This window comes from Varroa destructor, unplaced genomic scaffold (assembly GCF_002443255.2).
Source record: "Varroa destructor unplaced genomic scaffold, Vdes_3.0 BEIS01000002.1, whole genome shotgun sequence".
Classification (NCBI taxonomy): domain Eukaryota; kingdom Metazoa; phylum Arthropoda; class Arachnida; order Mesostigmata; family Varroidae; genus Varroa; species Varroa destructor.
The window spans coordinates 36,639,351-36,651,136 of record NW_019211455.1 but is presented as its reverse complement, the minus strand read 5'-3'; the positions used below and the strand labels follow the sequence as shown (position 1 = coordinate 36,651,136).

General features: G+C 39.0%; 3 protein-coding genes across 19 annotated transcripts in view; 1 reads left to right on the top strand and 2 right to left on the bottom strand.

Annotated features, from left to right (window-relative positions):
• LOC111245205 (uncharacterized) overlaps nt 1-7,970 on the bottom strand; it is an 18,857-nt gene extending 10,887 nt beyond the window's left edge. For 11 of the 14 annotated variants that reach the window (XR_015321082.1, XR_015321083.1, XR_015321084.1 and 8 more), the window contains exon 1: nt 590-744. Coding sequence is in view for 2 of the 14 variants with exons in the window: in XM_086980071.1 (XP_086836197.1) it covers nt 590-603 (14 nt within the window). In the remaining 12 variants the exon portion in view is untranslated. Of the gene's footprint in view, nt 1-484; nt 745-7,730 lie in introns of those variants that run through there. The other 3 variants (XR_015321087.1, XR_015321086.1, XR_015321088.1) reach the window with 3 other exon arrangements.
• Nucleotides 918-7,406, top strand: mle (dosage compensation regulator mle). 3 transcript variants are annotated; one of them, XM_086980060.1, is made up of 4 exons: nt 918-1,052; nt 1,311-1,665; nt 2,130-4,996; nt 5,405-7,406. In XM_086980060.1, the coding sequence occupies exons 2-4, from the start codon at nt 1,401-1,403 to the stop codon at nt 6,164-6,166; spliced, it is 3,894 nt and encodes a 1,297-aa protein (XP_086836186.1). In that variant the 5' UTR covers nt 918-1,052; nt 1,311-1,400; the 3' UTR covers nt 6,167-7,406. The 3 variants fall into 3 exon arrangements, with proteins under 3 accessions (XP_086836186.1, XP_022648951.1, XP_086836187.1); XM_022793216.2 differs by having other exon boundaries at nt 922-1,052; nt 1,336-1,665; XM_086980061.1 differs by lacking the exon at nt 918-1,052 and adding an exon at nt 1,069-1,153 and having other exon boundaries at nt 1,336-1,665.
• A 213-nt stretch (nt 7,971-8,183) lies between the features above and the next one.
• The window catches only part of mtSSB (mitochondrial single stranded DNA-binding protein), a 4,196-nt gene continuing 593 nt past the window's right edge, over nt 8,184-11,786 (bottom strand). For both annotated transcript variants that reach the window (XM_022793241.2, XM_086980073.1), the window contains exons 2-5: nt 10,746-10,827; nt 10,110-10,218; nt 8,966-9,153; nt 8,184-8,428 (exon numbers count right to left, since the gene is read on the bottom strand). In XM_022793241.2, the coding sequence (XP_022648976.1) occupies nt 8,391-8,428; nt 8,966-9,153; nt 10,110-10,218; nt 10,746-10,827 (417 nt within the window). In that variant the 3' untranslated portion in view covers nt 8,184-8,390. The remainder of the gene's footprint in view (nt 8,429-8,965; nt 9,154-10,109; nt 10,219-10,745; nt 10,828-11,786) is intronic.

Below are 11,786 nucleotides of genomic sequence, written 5' to 3'. Positions count from 1 at the left end.
AATACAGGTTTTTAACAAATTTTTAACTCCATTAATTTTCCTCCAATTTTATGGTGCTAAATTATTTGAAATCTCCCAGTTTTCAATGGAACGGCATTTTTCGTATTGCTTATCAATAAAATTTTGCTCGAAGACGTTGGTTACAATCCGCCAGCGAGTATCTATACATCGCATGTGTGTAAATAAGGTAAACATTGTTTTAATAAAATATTATAATGTTGTAAAATATATTCCAGTGATAGAGTTTCAATAGTCGATGATCTGCAGTTTCTGCGAATAAAATTATTATCACATAACAAATCATGACAAATTATTACAAGAATTGTTCATACCTACAAAATAGTGTGTAATTTATTAGTGCTTGTTTGAAAGGCAGTCGCTCACGTCTGTTATACCCTTTATTTGTCGCTGTAATCTAATACAAATTGACCTGAAGAACAAAAACTATATCATTCAGCACTTAAAGCAAATCAAATGGACTCACACATATTCACCATTTAAACGAAATGCTAGCGTAGCATTGTAACACACTTCGTTCAATCCAATCTTGATTGTACGTGAACCTATTCAGTCATTCTTTATTACTTACTCAGTACTCGACATAATTCAGGCGTCCACTATTACGTAGGCACGATAAAAACGTGACAAAATTGCTTTATCGAACGCGGGCAAAGAATGTTGTATAACGGATTCGCCGGGGCATTTAAATTTGCAAGCAGACACTCATTGGTTTTGTTTACTAACAGGACAAATCGACAATTCAAAGGAATAATTGTAACAAAGAGAGTTACTAGAAGTGGGTCCAAATAAATCGTTTTCATAGAACTTCTAGCTTTTCATGTTCGTCGGTGTCGCATTTATAATGCTGACAATCAGTTTAGTATATGACACGGTGAGAAACACTGAGCGGTTCGACATATGCATCAAGCGTATGGCATGACCTTGTTGACAAGAGAGGGCAATACAGGTAGATGGATCTTTTGGGGAGCAGACGAATTGTCTATATCTTCGGAGGAACGAATTGGAAGGACATATCGTCTAAGCAACTCTGAGTGAGTTTTTAATATGCTTATTAAACTGCCTTGTTTACCTTTTAGATTTTGTGTTGAGCCAAGCGTATATGTATGTCTTGGTATTGGTCCAAGGATCGAAGGTATTCATGTCGATTTAGTAGTGTTCAAGTTAAATCCTAACAAATACTGTACGGAGGTATCCAAGCCGACTGGCTGTATGGCTTGGTTTGCTTAGCCAATTCGACGGAATAATTAATTTAATTGGTTGTTTCTTATGAGCCGTGAATGTTTTGTGAGTGTTTTATTTCTCTATCATTTTCAGGCATTTGCGTTGGGTGTTTAGCAGATTATCTAGCTTAAGTTAGTCAATTGTCTTCGTAACGAACGATGGGTGATGTTACTAAGTCGTTTCTTTATACATGGTGCGGCAAAAATGGCTGTCAACCTCCAAGCTATCAGGTTAATCCGACAGGCCCAAAACATAGACAGCGTTTTCTATGTGAGGTACGGGTAGAGGGGTTAGAATACACCGGAGTTGGAAATTCAACGAATAAAAAGGATGCACAAACCAATGCTGCTAAAGACTTTCTTCAGTTTTTGGTGCGAGAAGGTCGCCTGTTGCAAAATGAAGTGCCTATGGAAATGCCCACCGGTACGTTGCAATATTAACCCCCACTATTTAAGTCTAGACACAAGCTCCTGCAGTTTTTTCAACTTACTTAATATGTAACCGGCATTTAGTATCATTAATCGCTCTCGTATATTCTTTGTTATGTTACTATAAGACACGATATTTTTTTACTGTTCATCAGTGATACTGTACGGATTTTCTTTATACCTTTTGAATGCCAGCAGTTTATAATTTTCTCTGCATTTATTTTCACAAAACTGTGAAACGTGTTAATTTCCATTTTGTCTCTGTGTCAATACGGACAGGCAGTGTACCTACACATGTTTCCATATAACTTCTGCACTTTAAACACGACACGCCTCCTCATAGGCTGAAGCATCAATAGTCAAATCGTATACGGTAAAAGAATAATTAGGAGAATTAGACTTAACTTGACCTTATTGTCTAGTGATTTTTCATAGTTAATTTTGTGTTTTCGATTTTAGGGGGAAGTAATGCGTCGCTTTTTGGGGGTGGGCAACAGGCCACACCTCGCTGGAATGCACCTCGCGAAGCCCCGAAGCATAGTGCTGGACCCTACCGCGGAGGTATGGGCGAAGCCTACGTCGAACGAATGCTACAGCAAAACAAGAAGAACCTTGAGGACGCTGAGGATCTGGACGTGAACGCCGAGATACACGGCAACTGGACGATTGAGAACGCCAAAAGTAAGCTGCATCAGTACATGCAGATGAACCGTATTACAGCCGATTACAACTACAGAAATATTGGCCCAGCCCATAATATGAGCTTCATAGCCGAATTAACTATATTTATCCGGAGACTAAACCGTTCTTTGACTGCCCGTGAACAAGGATCAAACAAACAGACGGCATCAAAGTCCTGCGCACTTTCAATGGTTCGTCAACTTTACCACCTTGGGGAAATCGAACCCTTTTCAGGCACATTAAAGAAGAAGGAAATAACAGCAATGAAAGAATTCGAGTTCAACATAGACCCTGAGCTTGTATGTGAGGTGAATCAAGTGGTAAAAATGTTAGATCTTCCACTGAATGTACCCGATAAGCCACCTGTTTCTAATAAACCTTTTACCATCAGAGCGAAGCAGGTTACTGAAGTGCCAAAGTGTAGAGGCCAACCAGAGGGCGTAGTCGGGTGGTCGCCACCAATGGTGAACTGGAACCCTTGGCTTCAACAAAATCTCGATGAGCATCGTTTTGCTACAATGACTATGGAACAGATCTCAAAGGAAATGCTCGAGGTATATAATAATCAGCTGGACAATCCGGAACTGCGCCAGATGATCCAGAAACGAGAACAACTGCCTGTGTATCAATTCTATGATGCGCTCCTTGACGCCATTCATGCGAACCCGGTTACAATTGTGCGCGGCAATACTGGTTGTGGCAAGACAACGCAAGTGCCCCAGTATATTCTAGACTCGTTCGTCAATGTCGAAGATGGCGCCCAGTGTAACATCGTTGTTACTCAACCACGTCGTATTTCGGCTATTTCTGTAGCAGAGCGGATTGCTGAGGAGCGCTGCGAACAACTTGGTGAAAGCGTAGGCTATTCGGTTCGTTTTGAGTCGCTCCTTCCTAGACCGTACGCTTCTATCCTTTTCTGTACGGTTGGGGTACTGCTCCGTAAGCTTGAAGGTGGGCTACGAGGTGTGAGCCACGTCATTATCGATGAAATCCATGAACGGGACATCAACACAGATTTCCTCATGGTGGTAATTAGGGATATGGTAAGAAAGCACCCACAGTTACGTGTTATACTCATGTCGGCGACAATTGACATCACATTGTTCCAGGAATATTTTGGTAATAACGTTCCAGTTGTTGAGGTGCAGGGTCGCGCTTTTCCCGTACACCAACTGTTTCTCGAGGACACCATTGATCTGCTGAAATGGAAGCTTCCGGCAGACGCGCGAAAAAAGCGGAAAAATAAAAGCGGTAGTGGTGGAGGCGGCGACGATGACGATGATGACTTTCCTGGAGATGAACCTGACGAAAACTTAAATAAAGTGGCCGATCCGTCATTTGGGCCCCAAGTGGCTGCCGCTATGTCTATGATCGACGAGCGTCAAATTAGCTTTGAGCTCATTGCGGACATATTGAGGTATTGTAAACAACAGCAGGCAGATGCTGCGGTATTAGTCTTTCTGCCTGGATGGAACATGATCTTTGCCCTCCTAAAACACCTCGAAGCAGATCCCGTATTTGGAAACAAAGATAACTTCACGATCTTGCCACTGCATTCTCAAATTCCAAAAGAAGATCAAGGTCGAGTGTTTCGGCCCGCTTTGCCTGGTTGTATGAAAGTCATTTTATCAACTAATATTGCTGAAACGTCGATTACGATCAACGATGTGGCCTTCGTTATAGACACGTGTAAGGTTAAAATGAAGATGTTCACAGCGCATAATAACATGACAAACTATGCTACAGTGTTTGCATCAAAGACAAACTTGGAGCAGCGAAAAGGTCGGGCCGGTCGAGTTCAGGAGGGCATGTGCTTCCATCTAATTAGCCGGGAGCGTTTTAAACGTCTAGATCAATACAGCACCCCCGAGATCTTCAGAACACCTCTACATGAACTGGCACTGTCCATCAAGTTGCTTAAACTTGGTGAGATTACACCATTTCTTAATAAAGCAATGGAACAGCCTCCAATTGATGCTGTTGTTGAAGCCGAAGTAACACTTCGGAATTTGGGTGCTCTCAGCGCGGATGGCTCACTTACCAAACTGGGTGAAATACTCGCACGTATGCCAATCGAACCCCAACTGGGGCGAATGATTGTGTTGAGCGTTATATGCGGTTGCGCAGATTCGTTGCTAACTATTTCGGCTAATAGTTCGACGTTTCCAGAGCCTTTTGAAACCCCCTTTAGGGGCCGGCTGCAATATCTGCATCGCAAATTCTCAGGTGGTGCATATTCAGATCACTTGACAATGCTCAATGTGTATCAGCAGTGGGAGCAGGCACGATTACGCGGAGGAGAGACTCAAGAACAGAATTTTTGCGATCAGTGGTCTGTGTCACTACCGACTATGCGAATTACTCACGACGCTAAGCAGCAATTATGCCAAATACTCGTGAATGCTGGCTTTCCAGAAGAAGATTTTCAATGTCCCATTTATAATTTTAAGGGAGAAGATAAAGTACTGGAGGTCGCCGTGGGACTGCTCATTGCAGGCCACTACCCGAATATCTGCTACCATCAGGAGAAGCGCAAAGTTCTGACAACTGAAGGAAAATGTGCTCTTGTCCACAAAACATCGGTGTGCAATTCCCTCCAGCAGAAATCGGGATTTCCATCACCATATTTCATTTTTGGCGAAAAGGCAAGTGTTACTAAGCTATGCATTGTAGCTCATAGAAGTATGGCATTGTTTGAGAAATCAGTGGTTAATGGGGCTAAAGACTCACAACAACACTATTATATTATTCTCAGTCACAAATTGCTATAAATTATTATGGTGCTTAAAAGACTGTAGTAGCTCTTGCTTTTTTTTTTATGGCAATAAGATGCATTTGTGACGTGGCTCATACTATACGTTATGTATTTCTACTTAAATTATAAACTAACAGAGAAACCAGTTACGAAAGGCAGTAATCAGTGAATATTTTCACGTTGTTTTGATACGACACGATTTTCTTCCCTCATTTATAGTATGTACATGGTATACTTTGACTAATGACTTTTGTATCAATCGCTGCCCGTCGTCCCTCGTCTTATTTATCCTTTGAAGGTTCGTACGCGCGCAGTCTCTTGCAAACAGATGACAATGGTAACGCCGCTACAGATTCTTCTATTCGGCGCCCGAGAAGTAATCGCTACCAGCCCCAACACTGTGGTGGTGGACAATTGGATTGCATTCAAAATGGACGTACAATTGGCTGCAGCTATTGTAGCCCTATATGAGCCCTTCAATTATCTTCTACATCGTGTAGTTGAAGACCCAGAATTATTGGGCCAATTACCTGAGAATGACATGGCTCTCATAAACGTTGTTAAACGTTTGTGTTATTTCGGTTCGTCTGGATTGGACATCCCAGCTGGTGGCGTTGGCTTCCTAAGCCAAAACGAAGTCGGCGATGGGCCACCACCAATTAAAACGGCCCGGCTTTCGCCTGCGGTGGCTATGGGCCGAATTGGTTTCGGAAATGGTTACGGTAATGGACGTCCTGGCGGATATAGCGGGTCAATAAATGGCAACAATAATATGGGAAATCGTTTTGGGTCTTCGGGGGGCTTCCGCGGCGGTGGCTTCCAGGGTCACAATAAAAGGGGTGGTTTCCAGGGAAATACAAAGGACGGAGCTGGTGGCTTTGGTGGACGTGGAGGTGGTGGTTTCAGGGGGAACAATAGAGGTGGCTTTGTTGGAGGCTTCCGACTTGGAGGTTTTGCTAGTGGTAGTGGTAATCTAGGTGGTGGTGGTTTCAGGGGAGGCTACGGTAAATCGCGTGGCAGCTTTCTAAATAGCTTTTCATCGTCAAGAGATAACTTCTAGAACAGTTTTTTTTTTTTTTAGAGAATGATGTAATAATTCTATGGTATATGGAAGAGTGTGCCCGGTGACTCAAATGACTAAACCTATGGCTAGGGAATCCAAAGGTCGCTACTGTTTCAGCTCCGCCAATGACATGTATGACACGGCGGATAATAGTAGTGAATAGAACTGAAATCCCTTTACGGCATCTGTGTCGAATTGTATTAAGGGTTGATGTTGTGTTTGATATTGTCACGTTAACACTGTAATCCTTATATACGAGAAAAAATAAGTACTATTTGTCCGCCCTTCGCGAGCGAATGCATCCAGGAATTGGGAACGCAGTATTCTTTTAATACATTCTCCTGCTGCAAAAGCAAGCAACGCAGTTATGTTGCCTCTTGTGCGGCAAAAAAATCCAAAGTGCAGCATCATAATTTGTTTGCAGGTCTGTTGCCTACGTACAGGACAGCGCGATCTACCTCTACCTATAAAGATAGACATGCTGTGCTATGTGTACTGATTATTGAATATCGCGAAGGATGGACGTTTCTACGTGAGTTCCGTTTGATTTATGATCACAGCAAGAGCAACTGGGAAATTTAGGTGCTTATGTTGTGAAATCGTTATGAATGCTCTGTGCGTGTGTAAAATACTTTGCAAGAGCAGAAAGGCATTGTGACGAGACAATAGCAAACTAATAAATTGAAATATAAGTGGTGTAGCAGCGCACCCCGATTCTTAATCGTCGTGGGCTGCTCCATTTAAGTCCTACATGTAATTTAAGTATTCTTGAGCAGTACTTTCAGCTCTAGAATACTTATTAATATATCGCTTGTGACGCTTATGGCCAGTGGTGTGTGTTCAGCAAGAAGACAGCAATTCTTTGTTTGTGATACTTAACATAAAAGGTAAGTTTTGCCCATATGCCACCTGTTCGATAATGTTTCATAAATATACCACGAGGAAAATAAAACACCGCAGGTAGATAGGTAGGCAGGCAAACTGGCACAAGCTGAACCGAACCAGTTACTGTTTGTATTTTTCTTTATTTATCAATAATAATATTTTATCTGAAGTTCTACTAGTTACATTTTGTAACTATAATATTCAGTATCACTTTCTTCGCTTATACAGTTTTTTTTTTTCGGAATTCAAATAGTGTTTAAAAAGATATTTCTGTAGCAAAAACCAATGTATATTTAAACATGAGTTTAGCTCATGGTTCATCATTCAATAAAAACTAATTTTTCTATATCGATGCTTTGTGTTTTGCTTTACTTGTTGTAAATGTTTGAAATCTGAGATGAGATCAACGACGATTAGAGATGTGTTTTTAAATTGACATAACCAATAACAATCTGGCCTAAAAAAAATATTTCGCTATGCGTTACATAGGTATAATTAAAAAAAAAATAGGATTGTGAAATTTACTTATCGAGCACAGGCTAGACAAACATATTTTTACATGGTGTTTTTTTTCAATGAAGCAATTATCACAGCCCGAACCCTTCCTCTACTTTGAAAATTATTAGTGTCACGTTGAAAACGTTTATAAAAGCAAAGCAAGCTGAAAGCAACTTACCTGTGTAATTTCAGAAGGTTTCACCAATTCTAGAAAAAAATATAATTTAGAACATATAGATGGTGCCGTTTCTAAAACACTGTAAAACAAAAGATCTCCGCATCCGATCCATCTCTATCGCACGAAACAGGAAAATATTTTCCTGTTTCGTGCGATAGAGAAAACTTTTGTGGCAAATTAAAAGTGCCTCTTTTCTTTGAGATTTAGTGGCTGTCACGCAAAGTACCGCGTCTATGACATATGAGGTATCAGAAATATCAACTGCCGTGGCATAAGAGTTTTGTCATCGTAACATGGCCTCTATATCTAACTTGCTCAAGAAAGGCAAATCGAAAATTGCATGCTGTTATATTAGGTAAAATTCTCATTACTTTGCATTAATAATGGCTGATATGAATGTAAGTTACGCCGAGACGCTTTGCTATTTCGCTCCTCAAATAAATCTGAGGATGATATAGAAAAAACGTACTTTGTATGAACTTTATTATATATTATGTAATATTACAATACAGTACATCTGCTAAAGGTTTTTTAAAGATACATCACAGGCACAGTAGCATAATAGTATTTGAGTGGATAACACTTTCATTCCAGGACGACCATTCTTGTATGAGAATTCTATTGTAATCTATATCAACTCATCTTTTCTTCCTGTTTCTGTCATGCTTCTGGACTAGCACCAAAGCAAATCACATCCGCTGGAAATAAATATGAAGTAAGAAAAATGGTTCGTTACTTAAAGGGATGATGTCTTAAACACCTCACCCGAAATCTATCACAACGATGAAAGCGTATTTAAATATGAAAAGTAAAAATCACTCCAAAAGATCTATTCCTAGTTCAACGTTCGGACTTACAATAATTTAGACAATTCTAACTGGTTCGATCTTGTTAGTATAATAATATTCTTTTGAGAACATATTAAGTAATTTGTATCGATAATACGAATATCGTTACGGCCCATGCCCATAACCCTAAGCACTTCACGCGGTGACCCTTATAAGGACGATGTATTACTCGAAAAAATAGCATTTGTCCCGATAATAGTGCATCGTCGGTACAATATATAGTTATAAGTAAGAATTTTACACGAAAGGTGGTACTACACTGCCAAATTGGCAAAACGCATGGGTGCTCTTGACCGTGATTGGGTTTTCTATTACTTAGTAACCTGATCAAACTTTCCTATGGCAACGTTTTTCATATTTCTAACGATAGGTCAAAAATACACTTACAAGCGACAATTGTAGATGTTGTATGAGCTAGACCCCTGGCGTCGATGATTTCTCCGTAGACAAGCCTTCCATCAATAAAAACGCGGTGACCCTTTCTTACATTTTGTGAAACAGTAGTACGTAAATGCGGCTTGAATATTGAAATACGGTGCCACTCAGTCTTTTGTTGAATTTCTCCCGTCTCGAAACTAAAATGGATAACAAAACTCATCGAAGAATGGCGAAAAATCGATGAAATAGTACTTCCTTACTGGTATTGAAAGGAAGTGGAACACAAAGAAGCCTACAGACATTTATTTGAAAAGATGCTTCATTTTATGTAGTTGTAGCTCCTAACCATTGGCTTTGTGTGGTAAGATAACACATTCTGGGAGAAGGTAGAACGTTTCAGGTCAAGAAATGTCCGAATTATTCATCCAGTAGCCTTACACACATACACAATGCGCCTCTAAACAATTTTATTTGGAATCATCAATATATAAGATTATAAGCGCCAGATACAAAAATAGTTTATATATTTTCACTTGAATGTAAAATGTATTCTGCAGAAACAGAAGCTGTATCACCGTTGTCGTGAGTATGGGTATTGCTTGGGTATCAAAAACAACTATAAAAAAAACTAGGTCTATGCTTGTGTAATCATTCCTATAGACGTTCAGTTATTTGGAGCTAAGCAAATCTGTAGATAGGAATGCTGCACTATTTATTGTTTATTGACATCGTTTGTTCTACAAAAAATATATGAAAATACATGGAGGTTTACAGCTCAGCCAGGGTGAAGGATAAGTGTCGCGTTTAGTCATAGACAACTAATACACTAAGACGAGTACTATAAACACATAATTGTTATTATAGAATGATGGCGGCGCAAGATTGATTACTATATCACCAAAATAAGTGTGAAGAAATAATGTATGTGATTTTGAAATATATCTGTGGCAATCTGGGTTCTCTCATAAGTATACGATAAGTGCAAAATGCTATAAGGAGATCAGGTCTGTGAAATTAAATAGAGTAAATGAAAGACTGACTCACAATACCACATACAGAGAGAAAATAACAATGTAAGGGTGGAACAATTATTTAGTTTTGTAAGAAAGCTTTCTTTCGTGAAGGAATTCAGGGAGAAATGTGAAGCGCTTACCGATAGTTATGATTCGTCGCTAGAGTGAATACAACGACGGGACTCGCATCGCTCCCTCGAAGCTGAGGATCAATACCCACTCGGCCCAAAAGGGTAATGCGGTTGATTGCTAATTACGATAAAAAGAAACGTTTAGTTAAACTACACAGGCAGAAGGCACGATACACTACGTATATACCTACTTATTTACTAAATATACCTATTTATACACAACGTATAGTACCACTCGCAATACGTAAATTGCACGCACAAGGGGACACCCGAATGCCTTTGTTTGATTCTTTACAGAACGAGTAAAAAGCCTACTTTCAGGCTATTTGTTTCAGGCATATGTTTCCCTCTGAAGCATGTTTTCCATTAGCACGTTGCAGCCAGCATAACAGAAGAAATAGATAAAGCGAAAGAAAATACATGTGAACATTGTATTTACGTGTGAAATGCCAGCTCGATAGTAACTTTGTAGTTCTCTTAGGGCAATGCATTATGAGTGGATCAGAAATATTTTTGACGAAATGTCGCAATGGAAATATATATCATAGTTCTGCATATTTAGGTACAAAAAGCGTTCTTTCGTGTCATATACGAAAATGAGAGTTTGAATGCAAACAAAGGCAGTAATTAGCTTATTTAACTTACACTTTTCAAGATTCGAAACAACTTTCGCTGGCGGTTCTTGTCCACTGCACATCTGCCGGCATTGTGGTATGATCACAGGTCTCTGGAATTCCAACGTAGACTTTATTAAAGGAAAAAGTACATTTCAAAATTATAAGAGTAGCATTTGTTTAACATTTTAATAGTTAAGAAGTTTTCATCCAAAAAAATCTGTAGGGCTGTACAGAAAATCCCTGTTAATGAATGATACGCAAAATTCTACTTCAAGAAAATATAATTTGTGCTTCTAAATTATGAGAAACAGTATGTTAAAGTGAGCGACAAATATAATACTTGAACTAAGCATTACAATGATTTTTTAATAGATTTCAACTATATTCATGACATTTTAGCGAATATAGGTTAATAATAGTTTTTCAAATTTACATAATGTGTAGGAAGGTACGCAGTGATCTACTGCCATGGAAGAGTTAAGCTTTAAACATAAAAATCGAGGAATTTAGGCACTGAATGAAGAATCTGCTTCTCAAACACAACTAAAAATACTCCAAAGGATTCCTATTATAACACCTCGCCGAGTTATCGAAAAGGCATCACAATGATGCAGATATCTTTGCAAAAAGCAGTTGAATATCTAGAAGGAAGTAAAGAATAAGAATCAAATTTTTTAATGTTTATAAGTATCTTAATAATGACAAATATAGTGTAATTAATGAGCAAGTAATGAGCTTTGCTGTAACGAAAGCGACAGTTATCAAAGATTCAAGGCTCAACTTCGATGCAAGTATACACAACAATGTCACTTTTTAATCTTTCAAGTTTTATTCGAGTAATTAAAAATTTCTTATACCTATTCTACTAATAAATAGGGGATCTATGTTAGCGTTCAAGTAGTTGCTTATATGGTTTAAAAATGGAACAAAAAACCACGGATTGCTAAACACAGGTGAATGATAAATTTCTGCCTCGACTCTGATTAGACTCTAAAGTTAGTTAGTAATTACCACTAAGAGATCAGTGTTTGGTTAATTGTACAGATTTATTATAAATGTACAGTTTTAT